General features: G+C 43.2%; 1 protein-coding gene across 6 annotated transcripts in view; it reads right to left on the reverse strand.

The window, feature by feature from the left end:
• The window catches only part of NPL (N-acetylneuraminate pyruvate lyase), a 37,770-nt gene that overhangs the window by 5,459 nt on the left and 10,690 nt on the right, over positions 1-21,621 (reverse strand). For 2 of the 6 annotated variants that reach the window (XM_089910268.1, XM_089910280.1), the window contains 9 exons: positions 18,104-18,177; positions 16,884-16,971; positions 13,687-13,744; positions 11,896-11,952; positions 7,620-7,695; positions 5,657-5,749; positions 4,732-4,880; positions 4,554-4,600; positions 1,915-1,999 (listed from right to left, as the gene is read on the reverse strand). In XM_089910268.1, the coding sequence (XP_089766394.1) occupies positions 1,915-1,999; positions 4,554-4,600; positions 4,732-4,880; positions 5,657-5,749; positions 7,620-7,695; positions 11,896-11,952; positions 13,687-13,744; positions 16,884-16,971; positions 18,104-18,177 (727 nt within the window). The remainder of the gene's footprint in view (positions 1-1,914; positions 2,000-4,553; positions 4,601-4,731; positions 4,881-5,656; positions 5,750-7,619; positions 7,696-11,895; positions 11,953-13,686; positions 13,745-16,883; positions 16,972-18,103; positions 18,178-21,621) is intronic. The other 4 variants (XM_022593309.2, XM_089910284.1, XM_089910273.1 and 1 more) reach the window with 3 other exon arrangements.

Genomic DNA, 21,621 nt, shown 5'->3' on the forward strand with positions numbered 1-21,621 from the left:
ACCTGCTCACACTTGCTTTCTGTAAGAAAAAACAGAATGTGGTAAACTAAACTGCTTACCAATACTGTTTTGGGTGAGATGATTTATTTGAGTAGGCTAAAAGAAAAAAAAGAAAAAGAGATGGAAATTGAATCAGCCAATAAAAGAAACCACTAAGTGGAAAGGTTCCGTATCAGAGCTGTTTCACAGTTTACTCCATCCTACGATTTTCACATCATTCAGCTCAGAACAGGTTGAAATTTTCAGAAATAATTTTTTCTGGGAAACTTAGGAAAAAGAAAATCGTATATGAAAAGAGATGGCAGGGACTTCCCTGGTGGCGCAGTGGTTAATAATCCACCTGCCAATGCAGGGGACACGGACTCAAGCCCTGGTCCGGGAAGATCCCACGTGCCACAGAGCAACGAAGTCCGTGCACCACAACTACCGAGCCTGCGCTCTAGAGCCCGCGAGCCGCAACTACTGAACCCGTATGGCACAGCTACTGAAGCCCGCGTGCCTAGAGCCCGTGCTCCGCAACAAGAGAAGCCACCGCGATGAGAAGCCCGCGCACCGCAAAAAAGAGTAGCCCCCGCTTGTCACAACTAGAGAAAGCCTGCGCACAGCAACGAAAACCCAAGGCAGCCAAAGATAAATAAATTAATTAATTAAAAAAAAAGAAAAGAGATGGCAGAGTCCACACAATTCAGACTTCATATCTTAATTTAAACCAAAGTCTTGCCAATGTTTAATCTAGTTGACATAGCTTCCTAAGTCCTTACGCTGTTCCTGCTTTCAGCTTCACCTGGTCTGGGGCTGAATAAAGGTGAATATTAAATAAGCTATTTAAACTTTAAGTTAAGTAGGAAGTAGATTTAGGCTTGCTCAGTGTTCAGGGTTAAAGGGTAGGGATGTATTTAATCACTGCTTGCAACTGCTTCCTCCTGTTCTCTTCTTGGTTGGAGCTCAGGTCACTCCCTCAAACCTCCAGGATGCTTTGCAACTTCTGCTCTGTAATTTCTGATTGCCCTGATGGTGGCCTGTCCTGTTCAAAAGATCCCTTATCTAAACTTACTGGGACTGACCACCTGCTCTGATCTTGCTTATGCCTTTCATTCTCACTCATTTTCTTGGGACACTCCTCTCAGTCACTTTTATGATCCTGAAAGTTCCTGGGCCTCTCGGCCTCCAGAAGTTTCTCTGTAGTGCCTACCCTATTTCTTTCCACCTTATTCTGTTTACCTAACATATACACACTACCAGCTGTGGGGCTGGTTCTACCCTTCGGTGAGGCTCTTCCTTCTCTGGACAGCTAGGCTGTCCTCCCTGTAACATTAACAGCAAGCCACCATTTTCCCCAGGGGTCTTCCCTGGAACACTTCAGATCCTGCCGCTTTTCTCTTCCTGTTTCAAAGCCAGTGTCTCCTTTTGGATCACCTATTCAGCTCTTGTTTCCTGCCTGGTGAATGTTTTCAGTTCTCAGCACATTTCCAGGGCAAAGAGGACTGACCTGCTCTGACTTTGGATTAAGTCTCCCCTTTGTAGATCACCAGCCTCATAGCTTCCTTATATACTCTGGTGACTCAGGTGTGAAGTTCTCAAGGGGATGGCATGTGGTCATTTCCCCAAAAATCTATCACCATTATTTCACAGTCATAAAAATACTTTGAATGTAGACTAAAAATAAGATCATTTCTAGGAGGAACAGAAAAGAGTCATTCCTGTGTGGGGCCTGTCCTGATGAGACATGCACGAAACATGGATAATGGGCACAGGTTTGGTTTTAAACAAGAAAAAGAAGGAAAATACAGAAAGAAGCAGCTAGGCAATCTTAAGGAGGGCAGGTGTGGTAGGAATGCCGATGAGAGAAAATAAGAATTCTCAAGTGGGAAAGAAAAAAGGCTATGATTTATATGAAGGGAAAAGAAAGCTTACCTGATGGTTCAGGGCCGAGGAGAAGTCCTTCCGTTCAAAAGCCTCCAACATCTGGTTTGTCTTTTTTCCCAGGTAGTTATAGGTACTGGAGAGAAAACAGCACATCTGCAGGATCAATAACTTAGAGAGAAGGTCCAGCTCCTCAAACCCCTCTAATGCTCAAAAGGGAAAAATCTACCAAGCCTTCCAGACGTCTGTTTTTAGGCCCTAATCTATTAAAGGATCAGGTGTCTTCAGTTCTGAGTTTTCCAGCAACACTAAGCAGTGCAGAGGACGCAGAGAACACCAAAAGGAATAAAGAAAAGGGAGAAAAATAGGAAAAGGGTCAAGTTAGAAAAAAGAAAAAGAGTGAAAGACAGAGGTGTATTTGGCAAGGAGTGATTGAGGGCAACACCTGGCCCAGGGCGCACACAGAGGTCCAATGCTAGGTTAAGAACTGTGGATAAAATGTAGTATCTGAGGGCTTCCCTGGTGGCGCAGTGGTTGAGAGTCTGCCTGCCAATGCAGAGGACACGGGTTCGAGCCCTGGTCTGGGAAGATCCCACATGCCGCGGAGCAGCTAGACCCGTGAGCCACAACTGCTGAGCCTGCGCGTCTGGAGCTTGTGCTCCGCAACAAGAGAGGCCGCGATAGTGAGAGGCCCGCACACCGCGATGAAGAGTGGCTCCCGCTCGCCGCAACTAGAGAAAGCCCTCGCACAGCAACGAAGACCCAACACAGCCAAAAATAAATTAAAAAAAAAAACAAAAAAAAAGTAGTATCTGAGGTGGGTCCCAAAAACCCTATGCTGAGGAACTGGGTGAATGTAGCACCACAGTAAAAGGGGCAAATACTAGCAGATTACCTAAATTCTTTGCCAAGTTATATGTTACCCAGAGACTAGTTTCTAGTAATAATATTAATACGGATAATAATAATACAAGGACCATTTATTGACTATTGTATTCCGGGTGCCTGACATAAACCATGTCTAATCCTCTCAGAGCCCTGTGAGGTAGGTGTGGTTTCCATTTTGCTGTGAAGAAACTATGTCTCAAAGAAGGGCAACAGAGTTGTCGAGAAGCTTACCGTCCCTTCATACTGCTTATTCTATTACATTTCAGAAAAAATGGAGATGAGAATGTTATTTGATATCGTAAAATGTTCTTGCTGACTTAAAAAAGAATCTCTAACTCTACCAATAAAGACAAATATCTTAGACTAATCACTGAGTTCTTAGAGAAACCAGCAAGGCAGAAGGTTCTAGAAATTCAGAACAAAGATGTTTCCCCAGTTTCTAATGACTTCTCCTACAGTAACTCAGGATCAGAAAAGAGTTTCAACTTGGTGTACCAGGAACAGAATATTGTTGGTACTTCATAAATGTAGTCCCTGGAGTCAATACAAGGCATTCTGAGAACGTGAAGTTCACATTATCTTCTCGTAAAAAAGTAGGGAAGAATAAAATATAATCATTGAGATAAGTTACCTGCAGATGTGAAACACCCAAAGTCGCAATATGTGCATGAATGTCTAAGGGGTTTCAGAATACTCTAATTTGAATCCCAGGGGTCTCAGATGTATCCTCATTTAGAGAGGAATGTGATCATAATTAAGGAGAAATTAAGTGTAATCAAATGTACTTTGCTTTCAGATTCTGTTGACAGAATAAAAATGCCTAGTATGGGAGCCAGAAAAAAAAAAAAAAAGAATTTCCAAGGTCAGCAGATCCAGGCATTCAGGGTTCCTTGGAGGAAATGGCCTGTAGTGATGATGGATGTTGTAGGCATCCTGGCTCAGTGAACGAACCATTATTTACCATTACATCCAACCCAACTACTCTTCATCAAAGCCATGCTCACCAAGATATGCTATGAGTATTACTTTGCTTCCCCTGTACTTTTCCCACAGGGAGGAAATACACTTTCAGTTAATGTAAATAGTTCAGTCATTCTGCTTGCAGGCACATTGCTACTGAACTAGGTTAACATGTGCAGTAGACATGCCAAATTGAACGTCCCTAGGCCTTCTGCTGAGTAGGCATCAGGCCACACGATTCTACCTTCCTAGCTGCAGCTGACCGGACCTTACATGGACACCTGACATGGCAGTGCTATCCAGTGATATCCTGAGATGCCCCATTTGGGTCCCATGACTGGCCACATGCATGCTGAAGCAGAGAAAGCCCATCTGGAGAGAAAGGCAAATAAAGGGATGTCCAAAGGACCACAGGTGGAGAACGGTCTGCCTTGGCTCTTGAGAGCTTTGCAGTTTTAGGTTCTCATCTTCTCTGAGACCTCACTGCACTTCCTCCCCTTGAGTTTTATGAAATTTTATAATAACTTACCTTCTTTCACATAAGCTAGTTTGAATGGCATTCTGTTATTTGTAACCAAATAATTTCTGATAAAGAAGTTCTGTGCATGCTCTCAGCTTCTGTGCCTCACCCCTAACTGCAACAGATGCTTCTTGTAAGAGTGACTGAGTCGCTAACAAAGTGCTAAGCCCTAGTTCATTCCTTTTCACTAAGAGAATGTGGCAAAGAAAGGCAATTTCTATTAGAAAAGGTGTACTTGCAAGAAATACAACTGCGCAGGTGATGACTGCTTCTGTGGGGGATTTTACACTAATGAGCATTGGGAAAAATGAGTCCTGCTTACCTGCCCACTGCTCCAGTTGCTCCCATCACCAGAGCACTCAACAGTTGCTGATCAGAAACAGACAGAGAGTATTAACTTTGATGAAAAAGAGAAGAGAAAAGATGCTACTATATAAGCGGCTACATCAATTGTTGCAGAGGGAAACTAACCTGCTGGGATATGCCAGGGGGAAACTTACCTCATCCACCCCAAAAAGGAAAGCAAACTGTTGCTGGCGATTCTGATCAACACATTGCCCGAAGTCTAAGAGATCTGTGTCACTGAATTTCAGCCCTTGGAAGGTGGGGATCTTATCCTGAATTCCATCCAACAACTCCTCAGCACGAACTGTTCAAAACAATAAATGTCTCATTCACCGGTACACCCCCAGAAAATAACAGAGAACATCTCATCTAGCGCCACACATCTGCACTGAGCTGCCAGGGGCTGCTCTCAGCTGCAACTGGCTGCAGATTGAACATATTGAACATGATCACTTGCCCTTGCCTCCTAGTTCCTCTGTACGTATCAAATTGTAACCCTAAATCTTCTGTTCCTTGAAGACAATAGATGGATATTTATAAAGCACAACTTCTATTTTTTCTTCTAAGGAACTTAGAAAGGAATGGCATTTTAAAAATAACCTCCTAATAAATTTCATCTAACTGTAACAATCTTCTTGCTGGAGAAGTATGATAATGATAAAAGAAAACCTAAAAGAAAAGTGAGAAGAGATCGGAGTACCTTCCTGTGTGCCAAGTGCTTAGAACACAGTAGGGTACAAAGTAGACCCAATCCCTGTCTTAGTGGGGCTTACAGGCTATGTCTTCCACATAAGACGGAGGGGTGTGTGTGACAGACACAAGTTGTCTGCTACAAGTACATAGGGGTCAATTCGTCTTTCATACTTAAAAATCTTCCATTATAAGGTGGTGTCAATGATTGATAAGAGCTGACTTATTTTTGATAAGAGTGACTTCTTTTGGAGCTGTTGGAACCATCTAGTCAACAGTCTTATGCTTTCGTGATACAGGGTGAGGTGGGGTGGAGTCGGGGTTTCTTAGTGAAATAGGGTACGATGTGAGAGGTGAAGGTGAAGAAACATGAAAAGAAGCAGTACTTACTCTTTACCCCTGTCAAGGCAGGAATGTGATAGTAGTAAAACGGCAGTGCAGGGGCAGCAGCGGCCACCTCCTTTAGGAAGTTAATCAGGACATCTGAAAAAACAGCAGGAAAAGTCATGGTGTGAACAAGTGTAAAACACTGGCTTTCCCCAGTAAAAATGGAACCTTGGGACTTCCCTGGCGGTCCAGTGGTTAAGACTCCACGCTTCCAATGTAGGGGGCATGGGTTTGATCCCTGGCTGGGGAACTAAGATCCCACAGGCCGCGCAGCCAAAAAAAAAAAAAGAACCGTCTAATGAAATGCAACCATCCTTTTTGGAAGCCAAAAATTCTTGACCACTGAGACTGCTACTGCAATGTCTTTGCAATTCACTTTATTCAAAGTTTTATTTTCCTCTCTGTAGAAAGGCCAAAATAAGAGGATCAGTTTCCTACCATACTAAAGAGCTATTAAAAAACTGGTGCAGGGCTTCCCTGGTGGCGCAGTGGTTGAGAGTCCGCCTGCCGATGCAGGGGACACGGGTTCGTGCCCTGGTCCGGGAAGATCCCACATGCCGCGGAATGGCTGGGGCCGTGAGCCATGGCTGCTGAGCCTGCGCATCCGGAGCCTGTGCTCCGCAACAGGAGAGGCCACAACAGTGAGAGGCCCGCGTACCGCAAAAAAAAAAAAAACAAAAAAACAAAAAAACAAAAAAAACTGGTGCAAATCTTCCCACATATTAAGAGAAGCTCATGAAATACTCTTACAAAAATCAGAAGCCCATCAGGCAGGATCCTTTTCCTCTTACTCAGAAGGGTAAGTGTGGTCAGTGAACAGCAAAGACTTTGCATTAGGATCAGAATAAAGTTGTAACAGTAAATTCTACAACAAAAAGATAAACAACATCTGCTCAAAATGGGAAGTCATAAAACTAGTGGCACATCTCAACCAGCGTTTGGTACCTTTCCCTTTTGGAGAGAAATTCAGATATATCAGAAGACAGTTCACTCTGGTTTACTGAGGAAATGGGATTTTCTACATCATCCAATTTGAGCTTCAGCAGCAACATTACTACAGATGATAAATAAATCCAGCAGAATTGCTTACATCTGGATGCCACTGAATAGTGGGAGAGAAGCTTATGAACACATTTGAATACTGTGATAATAAATATTTTGACAAAATTATTGTGTATTGTTATTTTTCATTTGTCTTATGCAAAATTTTTTAAAACCATCTGAAAAAGCTTTAAAAATGTTCATTCTAAATTTCCCAAATAGCAGTATTTAAATTACTTACCAATATTAACGACTATTTTACTGATAACAGATAATATTTCATGACAATTTTGACCTGTTATACATTTAGCTATGGATTTGTTTAATCATGCATGCGAATGACATTTTGTCTGTTTTTAATCCTTTTAAAATTTGTACTGCATTTTTGCTAATCAAAAGGATTAAAAAGACTCAGTATACCTGGAAACCACAAATAGTTTCCATAGAGAAAACAATAATTTGATATTTTGGAAGACAATGGATATTTCTGTGAAATCTCTTTCCAAATTCATCACTTAACTCAAATTTGAATAGTACATGTAGTCTCAAAATGTCCATTACTTATATTCCTCTTTTGCTGAGAAAAACGGTCTCATGCTTTGCCATGTGACTCTGACACTCTATGCAACTGATTGGCCAAAAGTGGACACCTGACCCAAACACAGGCACCTGTAGGTTGACCCAGGGCTTGGTGGATGAGCTACTCAGATTACTTGACAAAAGAGCTGAAGTCCTTTAATGGAGTCTTTTCTTCTCTTTTATGGGTCCAGGGAGGCTGAATATTCCGGAGAACTACTGTACCATTGCAACTTCATGCCTCCAGTCCATAAGACTTTACTTTCATGAGTTAAATACAACCATTTGGAATGAAGGCATAAAGAAGCGGACCATGTACAGCACTGTGCGTTTTGACCTATCTACCCACCTTTGTTCCATGGCTTGAGAAAGAAAGGTGCAATGACAGCGATGCCATCGGCTCCTATTTTTGCTGCATGTTGGGCCTTTAAAAGAAGAAAGAAGACCATTGGTCACAATTCTGATGTGTGTGAATGTGGGGTTTTCTCCACCTCAAAAGGCAATTCTCAAACACCAGCTGGGTTTCCTACAATTCAACTCAACTCTGACACTATCTATCTGGAGATACAGGTCAAGGGCTCAGTCCTACAAGACTAGCTCCCTACCCCCATTTCAAATGCCAGGTTATCACCTGTGCTTCTGACCTATGGGCTATAAATTAGAGGTTCCAACAACCCCCTCCTTCGGTCAATTAATTTGTTGGGAAGGCTCACAGAACTCAGGGAAACATTTTACTTACGAGATCACTGGCTTTTTATAAAAGGATATGACTCAGGAACAGCCAGATAGAAGAGATGCATAGGGCAAGGCATGGGGAAAGGGCACAACACTTCCATGTCTTCTCTCAGTGCGAGTGCACCACCCTCCCCAAATCTCCACAAGTTCACAAAACTGGAAGCTCTTTGAAATCTGTCCTTTGGTGTTTTCATGGAGGCTTTACTACATAGGCATGATTGATTATATCATTGGCCATTGGGGATTGGTTCAAATAGGGTCGATCATATCAACTCTAACTGAAAGTTCCAACCCCTAATTTTCATGCCTGGTACTCTTGGCGACCAGCCCCCATCCTTAGGTACTTTCTAAAAGTCACCTCATTAACATAACAAGAGACACCTTTATTGTTCTTATCTCCAGGAATTCGAGGGTTTTGGAGCTCTGTGCCAGAAATGGGACAAAGACCAAATATCTGTTTCTTGTTATAGATCACAATTTCACAACCATCCTGGAGTAAACGATTTGTTACATTCACCTACAGCTTAGATACTAGAGGCTAACAACAAACTCTTCAAATTTGCCAACCGATGTACCACTAGAGAGTGGAAAATTACCACATTTAATGATAAATGTCATTACCAGGAAAATCCCAGGTGTTGCAAAGTAGAGACCTCTGGTGGAGGTGAGCTGTGTATTTAATCTTATTCTTCTGCAGACTTTGTCAGTACAAAAAAAACTTGCTAAGGAGACATGAGCAGTTCTTTTTTTTTTTTTCGGTACGAGGACCTCTCACTGTTGTGGCCTCTCCCGTTGCGGAGCACAGGCTCTGGACGTGCAGGCTCAGTGGCCATGGCTCACGGGCCCAGCCACTCCGCGGCATGTGGGATCTTCCCGGACCGAGGCATGAACCTGCGTCCCCTGCATCGGCAGGCGGACTCTCAACCACTCCGCCACCAGGGAAGCCCGAGCAGTTCATTTTGATAAACTATAACTGTTAATTATAGAGAAACTTGCACATGTCATTTCTCTTCTAGTGTTCAGCCCACTGGATGATACTGTCTTTCCTCTCCAAAGATATTAGTCATATTTTAAAATTTATATTACAGATTGGAAATGCAGTTGAGAAAGGCTGAGAAGAAAAAGATTATACATATCACAGAAGACACATTGCACTACTCTTCTGATATTTACTCACATTCCTTCAGGAAAAAATGAACATTTCCTCCCACTGGGCCCTCATAATATTTTTTATCTATTTCAAGCAGAGTACTTAAACCTAACACATTGTGAGGTAGTTGTGTATCTTACTGGTCTCCAAGTAGAGTGAAGTCCCTGAGGGCAGAGATCAGATCTTATTGACTCTTGTGTTCAGGTCAGTCATGGTGCTGAGCACATAGCAGGACTCAGTAGATGTTGTTGATTGCTTTGAAACATGCCCCACTGCCTAAAAGGGAAAAACGGCTTTCCTCTGAGACTTAAGCTAGTGATATCTATGTCTAATAGATGTGATTAAGTTTCTGCAGAAGTAAAGTAGGAGAGTCAAAAAGAGATTGGGATATAGTCCAAAGAACAGTCAAGACACTGGATAGGATTTTATTGACACAGGATTGGAAGTGATATATTTGAATCATTTATTTAGCACCTTGTTTAGGACAAGAGCAGTAGGGTAACCTTAGCTGAAAGGAAGGAAAAGAAACCACTTCAGAGATAGTCGATGGCAGTGCCCATTCAAGCATCATCCAATGGAGAGTTATGTCTAAGCAGATGCCAATATTACTGTCTCCTTGGCAAGATTATCCCACAGCAGGGGATTATCCCTATAGCAGGGGATTATCTCTATACTAAGATTATCTTTATACTATTCTAGTGTTGAACCCCATGGTTGACACTGTCTGTCATGTCATACATGACAATATTTTAAAACTCACATGACACATAGAAGAAAGCAATTGAAAAGAGAAGGGAAAAAAAAAATTTCCTCCATTACACTACCATAGTTGAAAGATCTACTGTTAAGAAGAACAAATCAAGTGTAAAAAGGATAAATCAAGTTTCCAAGTTCTGATTCTAGGCTTACTAAGCAATCACCTAGTAACGTCTTCCCTAGTGGCTTGCCTAAGAGTGTTGAATTGTGGTTTTGCAAGTATACAGTATACATTCCATTTCTAAATTCAATTAATAGGAAACAGAATCAAACAAAACCCACAAGAAGATGTTGGGGTTAGATCAAGTCATTGCGCTCTTTGGAATCAGAATATCTAAATTCTGAGGACATGGTTATGTGGACAAAGAATGTCCCTGCCATTTCAGTAAACAGAGGATGCTTCCGCCAAACAGCCATCAGCCACTGCAGGCACCAGGTCGGTGCGACCTAAGGGGAACTCAGGATGGAGAAAAACATGCATATCAAAGGAATGGTTTCAATAAGCCCAATCTCTTGCACCTTACCATACAAGAAAACACTAAAATCATTAACTTGAGATGCGTGTTTTTATGATTAGCAATAATCTTTTGATGTTCAACTATATATATATATTTTTTCCAGCCAAAAACTCCTATACATCCAGGCTCCTCCCTTACCTCTTTGGAACAGTCCCTCAGAGCTTGCTGAGTGGCTGTATCCCAGGCTTAAGTCCTCAGTAAGTCTGCTGAATAAAACGTAATTCTCAACTTTTAGGTTGTACATTTTTTTTCAGTCGACAGTCCAAGCTACAACATCTTTGTACTTTCTTTTCTTACTTGATTCACAAAGACCTCAAAACTACCACATGGTTTACTTTTCTGCTAGCAACTTTAACTCCTTCCTCCCTCGCCACAATATTACTCCACCTAAACTGCTCATCTCTAAACCCAGAGCAATCCAGTCTTTGCATTCTTGTTCCTATGTTCTGGTTGAAGAGTGTACCTAGAAGAAAATCTCCACACCTGTGTGGAGTGGTGGTATGACAAATTTATGACTTACAACTTTGGTTGGTTTTTAGCACCACTGGGGCAATCCTTTTTAAAAAATTAATTACTTTAAAATTTATTTTTCAAAACTGTGACCAAGAAAAATACAACACTGGGAGTTCCCTGGTGGCCTAGTGGTTAGGATTCCGGGCTTTCACTGCCGTGGCCTGGGTTCAGTCCCTGGTCGGGGAACTGAGATCCCGCAAGCCACGCGGTGCAGCCAAAAAATAAAAATTTAAAAAAATTCACCATCTTAGCCATTTTTAAGTGTACAGTTCACTGCTGTTAAGTATATTCACATTGTTGTGAAATAGAACTCTAGAACTTTTTCATCTTGCAGATCTGAAAGTTTTGGAAGGAGCTGTCAGCAGGAACTCCATTTTATACTTTAGGGCTCCATCCTGTTAAACTGTGACTGTGCTGACCCTGCTGACTTAAAAAAAAAAAAAAAAAAAAAAGAAGCAGCAGCTCTCTGTTGAGAAAGGCATCCTGCGGAACTGTGCAGAAGTGTGCCTTTACTGATAACAAGCGAAACACACTTGACGAGTCAATAAATTGTAACAGGAAAAAAAAAAAAGAATACATACCTTCCAGTCACAACTCTTCACAAAAAACTTTTGGAAACTAAGTGTGCTTCTCTGTTTTCCTTTAAAAACTCCTGCCTTTTGTTTCCCAGAGGGGACACTGTTCTGTGGTTGCTGGAATCTGTGCTCCCTGAATTGTAATTCTAAGACTCCAAATAACCATAAATTTGTTTTCTATGTCTGTGAGTCTGTTTCTGCTTTGTAAATAAGTTCATTTGTATCATATTTTAGATTCCACATATAAGTGATATCATATGGTATTTGTCTTTCTCTGCCTGACTTACTTGACTAAGTATGATATTCTCTAGGTCCATCCATGCTGAATTAACAGATACACACTACTTTATATATATAAAATAAACAACAAAGACTTACCATATAGCACAGAGAACTATATTCAATATCTTGTAATAACCTATAATGGAAAAGAATCTGAAAACGCATATATATATATATATATATATATATATCTGATCCTGCAAAACAGAAAACACTGTTGCATCATTTGAAGTTTATAGTAACACTAAGGGCTGCACTATTGTGGTTTATGCTGGTTTTAATAGTTAGCTAATATCTAATCTCAATCTCGGCGACTTCCCTGTAGGTGCAGTGGTTTAGAATCCTCCTGCCAATGCAGGGGACACGGGTTTGATCCCTTGTCTGGGAAGATGCCACACGCCGTGGAGCAGCTAAGCCCATGCGCCACAACTCCTGAGCCTGCGCTCTAGAGTCCACAAGTACAACTACTGAAGCCCGCGCGCCTAGAGCCCATGCTCCGCAACAAGAGAAGCCACCGCAATAAGAAGCCCGCACACCACAACGAAGAGTAGCCCCCACTTGCCACAACTAGAGAAAAGCCCACGAAGCAACGAAGTCCCAACACAGCCAAAAAAAAAAAAAATCTCAATCTCAAGACTACTAAATTCTACAGTGGTCTACTAAAAATTAATCTAATCAGGGATTTAAAAAAATGTCCAGGGGGCTTCACTGGTGGTGCAGTGGTTGAGAGTCCGCCTGCCGATGCAGGAAACGCGGGTTCGTGCCCCCGCAGAGCGGCTGGGCCCATGAGCCATGGCCGCTGAGCCTGCGCGTCCGGAGCCTGTGCTGCACAACGGGAGAGGCCACAGCAGTGAGAGGCCCGCGTACCGCAAAAAAAAAAAAAAAAAAATGTCCAGGGAATAAAATTTAAGGTTCAACCAAGCAACAGAATTTTGAAGGCAATAACTGCTTAATCTATATATCTATATATCTGTATCTATATATATAAATATAAAACTGAATCACTGCTGTACACCAGAAACTAACACAACACTGTACATCAACTATATGTCAACTTTTAAAAAAGGACCCCTAATAAATGCTTTTCTTTGTTTTACAGCCTGCTTCTTTTTTGCAGACGACAAACTCTATACCCCTTAAACAACTCTTCTTTCCCCCGCCCCCTAGTCCCTAGCGGGACTAACTCTAATTCTGTTTTTATGAATTTGACTACTTTAGATACCTCATAGTATAAGAAGAAGAATATAGTATTTGTCTTTTAGTGGCTGGCTTACTTCACTTAACATAATGTCCTCAAGGAGGTTCACCCCTATTGTAGCATGTGACAAGATGGATCTGCTTCCTTTTTAAGGCTGAAAAACATTCCATTGTATGTATATACCACCTTTGCTTTATCCATTCATCTGTCCATGGGCACTTGGGTTGCTTCGACCTCATGAACAGTGCTGCTATAAACATGGGTGGGGACAATCTTTTTCTGTTTAAGTTTTCTCTTCCATTCTCCGGGCAGCAATTCTCAGTTTTTACCACTTCTCATTTCTGAACCCCATTTCCATCTCCTTTATGCCCAGCAGATGGCCTTGCCTTTTACTTCCTAGAGAAAACTTAGGTTGGCTCAAGTTCTGTTCCTTACCTGCAAACTAGGTAGCTCCATAGCCATCCTTACTTCGCCCAAAAGAAGAGGTGCCTCTGTCTCCTATTAAACGCTCTGCTACAGCAGTTATCACCTTGGGCTACTCTCTTTATGGCTCTGTGTTGGCTTCCCTGCAGTCCTACACCTTACACTCTCCAGCATCCAATATTTAGCAAAAATGATATTGATTTTAACTCAAGCATAAAGATGGAGGCCCCTAAAGTGGTCTCTCCCAGATGGACCCACATACATACCAGTTCTTGTGACTCCTTCAAGCTCAGTGCTCCCACGTGAATTACTATCTGATCCAACCTGCAAAACAGAAAACACTGTTGCATCACTTGAAGTTTATAGTAACACGGAAGAGCTGTGCTACCTTGGTTTGTGCTGGTTTTAGTAATTAGCTAGTATCTGACTAATCTCAGTCTCAAGACTACTGAATTCTACAGTGGTCTACTTAAAATTAATCTAACCAGGGATTTTTAAAAAATGTCCAGGGAATAAAATTTAAGGTTCAACTAAGCAGTAAGATTTTCTTTTAGCATCTTTATTGGAGTATAATTGCTTTACAATGTTGTGTTAGTTTCTGCTGTATATAAGCAACAGGATTTCGAAAGCAATAACTGATTAATCAATCAATAGTCAAGTACCTTATTTTGACTATGCATGGTTAGAGATGCTGCATTTGATGGTGACAATGTGCATGAAAATAGGTGTAAAGCTGAGATATTTTTGGTTGGAGATAAAAATAAAGAGGTTCCTCAAAGAGTACAACCAGGAACCAGCCATACGAGAAAGGAATTCACTGTGAAAAGTTTTTTCCTATCTTGTGTATCCTCAGAATTTGGCCATGAGTGAGGTTTTCTCTGAGACCTCAGTGTTCATCTTTGGAGGTGCTCCACGGGGCCCTGTGGGAAGAGGCCACACTTAGACTGGTCTTCTGAGGGTAGGATCAATAAAACTCAGCTGTGAATGCAGTCATGCTGGTGAGTCTTCCAGGGACTCAGAGTGACACACGTGCTGCCCTCATGGGATGGAGACACCACATCCCCGTTAAGGCCCAAGCATTGAGTCCTCCTGTGATTCTTGACTTGTTCTGTCTTTGGTAAAATGGGACCTAGCCGGGAAGTGCTAGGATCAGGTCTGCATTTGTTAAGGATAACAGAAGACTTCTGAGAGGAGAAAAGGTGGCTGGCTGGTCTGCTTTCCCCTCACCAGCAGCTTTATTGCATGACCTCCTTAAACCTTTCACTACCCCTGTCTCCTGGCTTAGGTTAAAACAATCATGCATTCCCTCCCCCTCTCCACCCAGCTGCTGGGTCTGTGGCTTTAGTACAAACTTGTGATTTCCCAATTCAGGAGGACGAGGGTCCCGAAAGCCTCTGGTCCCCATGACTTACTTCCCTTTCCTAGTCACTGCAGCGGCTGCTCCAAATCTTGACTTTTCTCCTCAAGCTCTAAATTCCACCCAAGCCCTTGTTATTGGCAGATGTCCTCGCTTCCAAGACACCATCTTAGATAAAGATTCTTCCACACACAGACTCCCTCCCTTCTCCTCCTCACCTCTGTGCTTAGCTGTGTTACCTTCTATCTATGCGTTCCTCCCAGCTTCTTAGCTGCCTCCTAAAGCTACTCTGCTTACATTTGGGTTTATTTCAAGCCCCCGTGGAGACCTGCCATCAAAGGCATCAGTTCTCCACTCTCTTTAATCTCTTCTCCAATGGCACTGTCCTTTCAGCGCGGAAACGTGCTCATTACTTCCCTGCTTTAAGAGAAAAAAAACTACTCTTCTTTTAATCTTGCTTCCTCCGCTCTAATCCATGATTCCTTCTCTCCTTCTCCTCAGCAGCAAATTTTTTGGGGTGAGAATAAGCTACCCTCACTGGTTCCCCTGCCATGTGTCTGCGGCATGCTAACCTCAGGGCAGCTGCTTCCGTGACAATGACCCAACTGGCTCTGCTCTCTCTCAGGTTAGCTGGTCATTTCCTACTTTCTCAATCCTACTGACTCTCACAGCAACTAATAATGATTATAACAAACGTTACAATGAACACAGCACCCACTGCAAACAGTTACAGTGAACTCTTATATATTACTTAGTGCTATACGTGTGGCACTGCTTGAATCCTCACCAGCGCCTCACAGGATAGGTACTATTAGTATTCCTGTTTCACAGACAAAGCACAGGGCATTTAAGAGCTGCCTGAGTTCACAGAGCTACTTAGAGGCAGACTCAGGACCCAACTCAGGCAGTCTGGCTCTGCAGGCCCTGCTCTTAATCTCCATGCTCCCCCGACGCTCTCTGAAGCACCCTTCCTTCCTTCCAGCAGACAGGATCTGCTCTTCACCTCCCTCTGACCCTTCTGAGGGTTTTCTGTCTGCGCCCACTTCCCTATCCCTCCCGGTTCTGGTGCTTTTCTTGATGTTTACCCTTAGCCTTCTTCTTTCCTCACTCTGCCTGTGGTCTTTAGACTTTTGAGGCCCAGGATCTGACTGAAAATTAGCTGAAAACTGAAGATCACTAGAAAGTGCCTACGTGGACACGCATTCACATTTGGCGTATAATTTCAGAGTATCCAAGTTGCTCTAAAGCCAATTAAGGGTCCCCAAAGTGGGCAGGGGCTTTGCACTGACAACCTCTGCTCCAGGCTCACTTGAGACTTACCTCCAATCTTTGCCTCCACCTAAGACACCGTCAATCACCCTTCTCTGATCCCTGTTTACACTATTTATCGGAAGGATCAGTGTTAGTTTTCATGGTCTGACATCTCCATTGGATGGTAAGCAACCTGAGGGCAGAGATCCCGTTTTATGTCTCCAGTGCCAGCACAGTGCAGAACACACGATGCATGACAGTGCAGAACAGATCACACATCAAGCTTGGTTAATCGCCGTGCTTACTGAATTGATGCTGTCCTATTTGTTTCACCATGGCACAAACTGAGTGTTATAACCAAATACATTAACTCGCTGAAGTTTAGAGGATGCAGAAAGCTCCCTAAGACTACAAGAGGAAGCACCACAAAAAGCATGCTGAGTCACATGCAGAGAGAACTGTAAGGAAGCAACTGGCTGATAGAACCACCAGGACCCACCCTGAGATGGGAAGGAGTACGAGCCGCTCAGCGGAAGGGCTAGGAGCTCAGCAGCCAGTACCAGGGCCCTGCTCCACAGCCCTTCAGGCCAAGGACAGGGAACCAGAGGGACTGGCCTGGTAGATAAAACAAGAGGCAGTTTCCAGTTTCCCGATGGGATCTCTGAGAGCCGGGTGTGTCTGGCTGCCCTTCCACACGGAAAGGAAGGGCCCTCCTCGGCCTCAGCTCCTCTTTCCACAAGCTGACCTCAGGCCTGATTTGTGGTCGGAGAGCAGGGAGGCTGTGTCATCTGGGGTAGAGCTGTGGTCTACGCAGCTCTGGCAGATGCATGTGTTTATCTTGATGGAGCCACTCACTTGTTCCTCCCTTCTGTCACCCACTCCTCCGCGACCCGGCAGCGCTCTGAGATGCTCAGGGACAGGCCTTCTCCTGTCGTGCCATTCACTGTTCCAAACAGAGAGTCAGTCAGTGGGACCAACCGATACCTTTCGTTCTTCCAGCACCAATGCTGGCAGTGCAGGGGCAGAAATCCCTGCTCGAGAGGAAGGGACACGGAGAAACACCAGAGGACAGAATCTGGGTGTGGGTGGGTGGGGTGATGCCATGTTTCCATTTCCACCTCAGACTCAGCCTTTTTTCCATCCTCACCTTGTCAAAAGGAGTGGGAAGGTTAAGTAGGACTTGTAATTTACAAATCTCATTGTTTTCAGGGACAGAGAGTATTTTAAATGGAGACAGAGGTAACTGCCCATGTTTCAGGCAAATCTCCGAGCACGCCAGGCAGTTCTATATTTGGGCTTGAATGGCAGGAAAACCAATACCATTCAGTACTGGGATGTCACGGTGGTCATAGGTGGCAGTTACTTATGAAGACAATGGTGTGTACTACAGATCTAAAACGACCTCTGTCTATAGACCTGGGTCCCTGGACTCTTTAATCAATAGAAATTGATAAGAGGCCAGATGAGAATTCAGGCAAGGCTTTACTGAGGTTCCTGCTGCAGCATGAGGGAGGGAGAACAAGAAAGAGGTGTCCTTGCTCGCTACCCAAGGTGGCGAGCTGGTTCCTTAAAAGGGGTAACAACAGGGGCGGGCCTGTGGGTTGGGCAGGAGGCGTAGCTTAGGTGTTCTACCCACCCCCTCGGTGCTGCTGGGTGCAGGGATCATGCGCGGTACCGGCATGCTCCCAGTACCTTAGAAGTGGCAGCTGGCGTGTGGCCTTTTTGAATCTTATTGTTCATAATTGCCCCCACTGCTCATGCGTGTAGTGATTTTTACTCCCTAATAGTTTCTTTGTAGTCTGTTGCTCTCAGAGACGTTTGTCCAGGTGTAAGCACTCCAGTAAAGGGTCCCAGGTCCCAGCCTATCTCAGGTGCACTACCAAATTATATAATCTCTTGATCATCTTTTAGGTCTAAAATTGATGAGACTAAAAATCCACAAATTTTACATGGCTTAGCCAGGCTCAACCATAACCTGTGACACAATAACACTGTGACCTCCTAGCTAGTAATCTGGTGACAGCTACTTTCTAAGGACTGAGCTAGAGATATGTAGATCTCTAAAGATGACTTACCAAAGATATTCTTCACTCCCTGTTCTTCTACAAGATAATCCACATACCGACCAATGACTGAGAAGTTGATTTCTCTGAAAGACATAAAGAAAAAAAATGTGTATTTATTCTTTTCTAGATTATTCAATTCATCCCCACAATTATAAACTGCTCTCTCTTGTTCATAGTTATTCAAATCCACCTAACCAGTCTGAAATTCTTAGCCTGCTCTGAATAATGCTTGGGTTTTTTTCTTCCCTTGAGTCTGGTGGTTTCTCTACTCAGCCATATGTGCCTCACTTATGTGAGAAAAGCATTATTAGTTATCCACAAAGGTTTTATGTTTAAACTTCATCACAAGTAATACTTAAAAAGTAATTATCTTTTGCCCTTTGGGGGCAGAGTGATGGTTGGGGGCATGGTTAAACAAGAACTTAACATTTTCCATGTGGCGAGAAGCAATCATTTCTTAGGCTTACAAAATAAGAACATTCAAACTTAGTAATTTAAGAATTTTAGCACTTAATATTTGTCACAATAAATGAAGGCTTAAAGCCATTTATATGTGTTAGTGTTAAACTGAAGAGGGATAATAGTTGAAAAGGAACTTTGTCATCACTTTGCCTTTCAAAGTGTTATCTGCGGAACAGCAGTATCAGCAACTGGGGGAATTTGTTGGAAATGAAGAGTCCCAGGCCGCACACAGTTCTCCTGGTCAGAATCTGCACTGTAACAAGATATCCACGTGATCTGCATGCACTGTGCCGTCTGAAGAGTACTGACCTTGCAAAGATCTGATGCTTAAAATCATATTGAGTTTAAAAAATCTAGAAACTGACTCACAGACAGATCAGATAAAGTGACCTGTTCTCAATCAAAATACAGGTGGGGGGACTTGCCTGGTGGCGCTGTGGTTAAGAATACGCCTGCCAATTCAGGGGACACAGGTTCGATCCCTGGTCCAGGAAGATCCCACATGCCGCGAAGCCACAAAGTCCGTGTGCCACAACTACTGAGCCTGCGCTCTAGAGCCCGCGAGCCACAACTACTGAAGCCCGCATGCCTACAGCCCGTGCTCTACAAAAAGAGAAGCCACCGCAATGAGAAGCCCACGCACCGCAATGAAGAGCAGCCCCCGCTCGCCGCACCTAGAGAAAGCCAGCACGCAGCAACGAAGGCTCAATGCAGCCAAAAATAAATAAAATTTTTAAAAAATTTACTAAAATAAAATACAGGTGGGGAGGATGGAGGATGGAGAAGGAAAATACAAAGGAAAATGGTGGGGCAAGTGTGTGTTAAATGTTGCAGAATGCATGGTTGCCAATAACACTCAGTACTAGTTGGCTAGTACTTTTGCATTTTAGTCAGCAGGGCCAGAGAATCCTAATGTAATTTTAACCTTATTAACATTCTTTTCATCTTTACTTATTGTATTCCTTAAAAAACAAAAGGGAACCAAAATGTCTGATGCATATAGAAAACAAAGACATCAAAGTGTATATGTCAAAGGGAATAGGAACAAGAGATAAAAACAAAGAATGGATAGGCAACCACTGCCCACAACACTCAAGAGACAACTAGTCCAAGCTGCCACTTGGGAAAAGGTAGGTTTTAATGTAGTTAAAAGGCCTGCAAGGGGAGCAAACTCTCTCCATAATGGCTCATGCCTGAAATATCGTTAACACTGCCCCTCCCTGACCCACTTGCTCAAATGCCGAATCTTCGCTTCTCAGTCTCACTAAGACTCCAAGATGGGGGAGTTAGCTGCCTAGACAATCCACCTCAGGACCTTCATTTAGGTCAGCTTGAGCCGCTCAACTTCTTGAAATCTCTCTGCCTCAGATATTTCTGACCACTTGGAACCACACCTTTACACCACACTAGCCCCTTGCTGCTTCCATCAGCTCTTCCCCACTTGGGACAAGCCCTGAGATGCAGGAACGATTAGCTGGGGCTTTGTTTGTGTGACACTAACTTTGGTTTTGACCAATGATGTCCATCTACTCATGCAAGCAACTTCCCAATCGCAGATTGGAAACTGGAAATAAAGCCTCTGGGCAATAGCTTGTGTTGGAGTCACAGATTCAAACGCAGTGGCTCCTGCACACTTTCACTGAAGTCTTGACACCTCCCCAGTCCCACCCTGGCCACATACTGAGACACTGAGAGCAGGCCTGGCCTCTTCTGCAAGGAGGAGCCTGCAGAGCTCCAGATGATTGAGGCCTGGTAGGCACCGTACTCGCTTTGGTGTGCTTTCTTTTGGTTTAATCTAATGTTTTCTTATTTGGAAAGGGAAGCTAGAGAGCTTGTTTCCATTTCCAGAAGTCCTTAAGGAAGACATTTAGTCTTTTTGGGTGCATGTGTGTATCCCCAAAGTGGACTCTAAACTCAGCAAGGACGCCCACTACCAAGTGGCACTCTATTGGCCAGTCCAGCACAAGTGCTCAGCACTGCACCTGGCTTCCATTAAAGGCTCAATCATTATTGCTGTTATTATTCCTCAGTGACAAATTCCTCACACCCTCAGCAAAGTTCATATCTCTATTATCATGAACATCACTTTGTACACTGTTTATGCCCACCCTCCAGTCTGGAGCAAGAACTTCCTGAAGGCAAGAACTGTGCCTTTTATACCTTACAATCTCTCATCTGCACCTGGCACAGCACAGACACTCAACAAAGGCTAGTGAAGGAGACTTGATGCAGGAATTTATAATGATGATGAAACACCTATAATCTCTGCTTTAAAAGCAGATTATCTCCACACTTGCTGGATGTGTTTACATTTCACTACCATATTAACTGAGCAAAGAAAATAGCATATATAAATAACTAAAATATTGAGAAAAATACAACAAAGGCTGTGACTGGTTGGAAAGTATAGAGGTTCAGCAGGGGACTGATAATTCCACTTAGGGAGGCTGGGAAGGAGACTTCAAGGACAAGGTGGATCTGGAATAAATAGGGTGAAATCCTATGATCCTCTTTCCCTCTGACTGTATTGAGAGCTGCTATTTGTCTGGCCCTACTCTGGTGTCCTCCTTCTAGAGAGCTGGCCACACCCTCAGGCAGATCTAGGCCAGCATGTGAACCCTCCAGCTCCTTCTCCTTCCTCAGAGAACTCCACGCTATTTTATGGCGTCAGTGTAGTGCTTTTGTCTACACTCACCCCCTCTCCCCAACTCCTTTAGGCCTTGCTGGATGACAAATACGATAACTCCACTCAGGTTAGGGGTGCTAATGGGTGATACATCATCTATTCCTTCAAGAAAGCAGTTTGCTTTTTCTTATAAAATGTCCCTAGCCTATAGGAGTGACACTAATGGTGGAATTCTGGGGCAGTGGCAGAGCCCCCCACAATGTCCTTGGACTTATGGTCTTTTGGAACTACCAAATCTCCTTACAGAGATCAGAGGTTGAAAAGGGATGGCTCCTAAATGTGTTTTGTTTGACTTTCACAACGTTAACATTTCTTTTCATGTTGAAAAAAAAAACAAAAAAACTTTGTTTGAAAAGCCAGACAAGGGAAATGCAAATCA

The sequence above is a fragment of the Delphinapterus leucas genome, chromosome 1 (genome assembly GCF_059928025.1).
Source record: "Delphinapterus leucas isolate spDelLeu-1000000601 "Yukka" chromosome 1, BTC_Dleu_Yukka2, whole genome shotgun sequence".
NCBI lineage: Eukaryota > Metazoa > Chordata > Mammalia > Artiodactyla > Monodontidae > Delphinapterus > Delphinapterus leucas.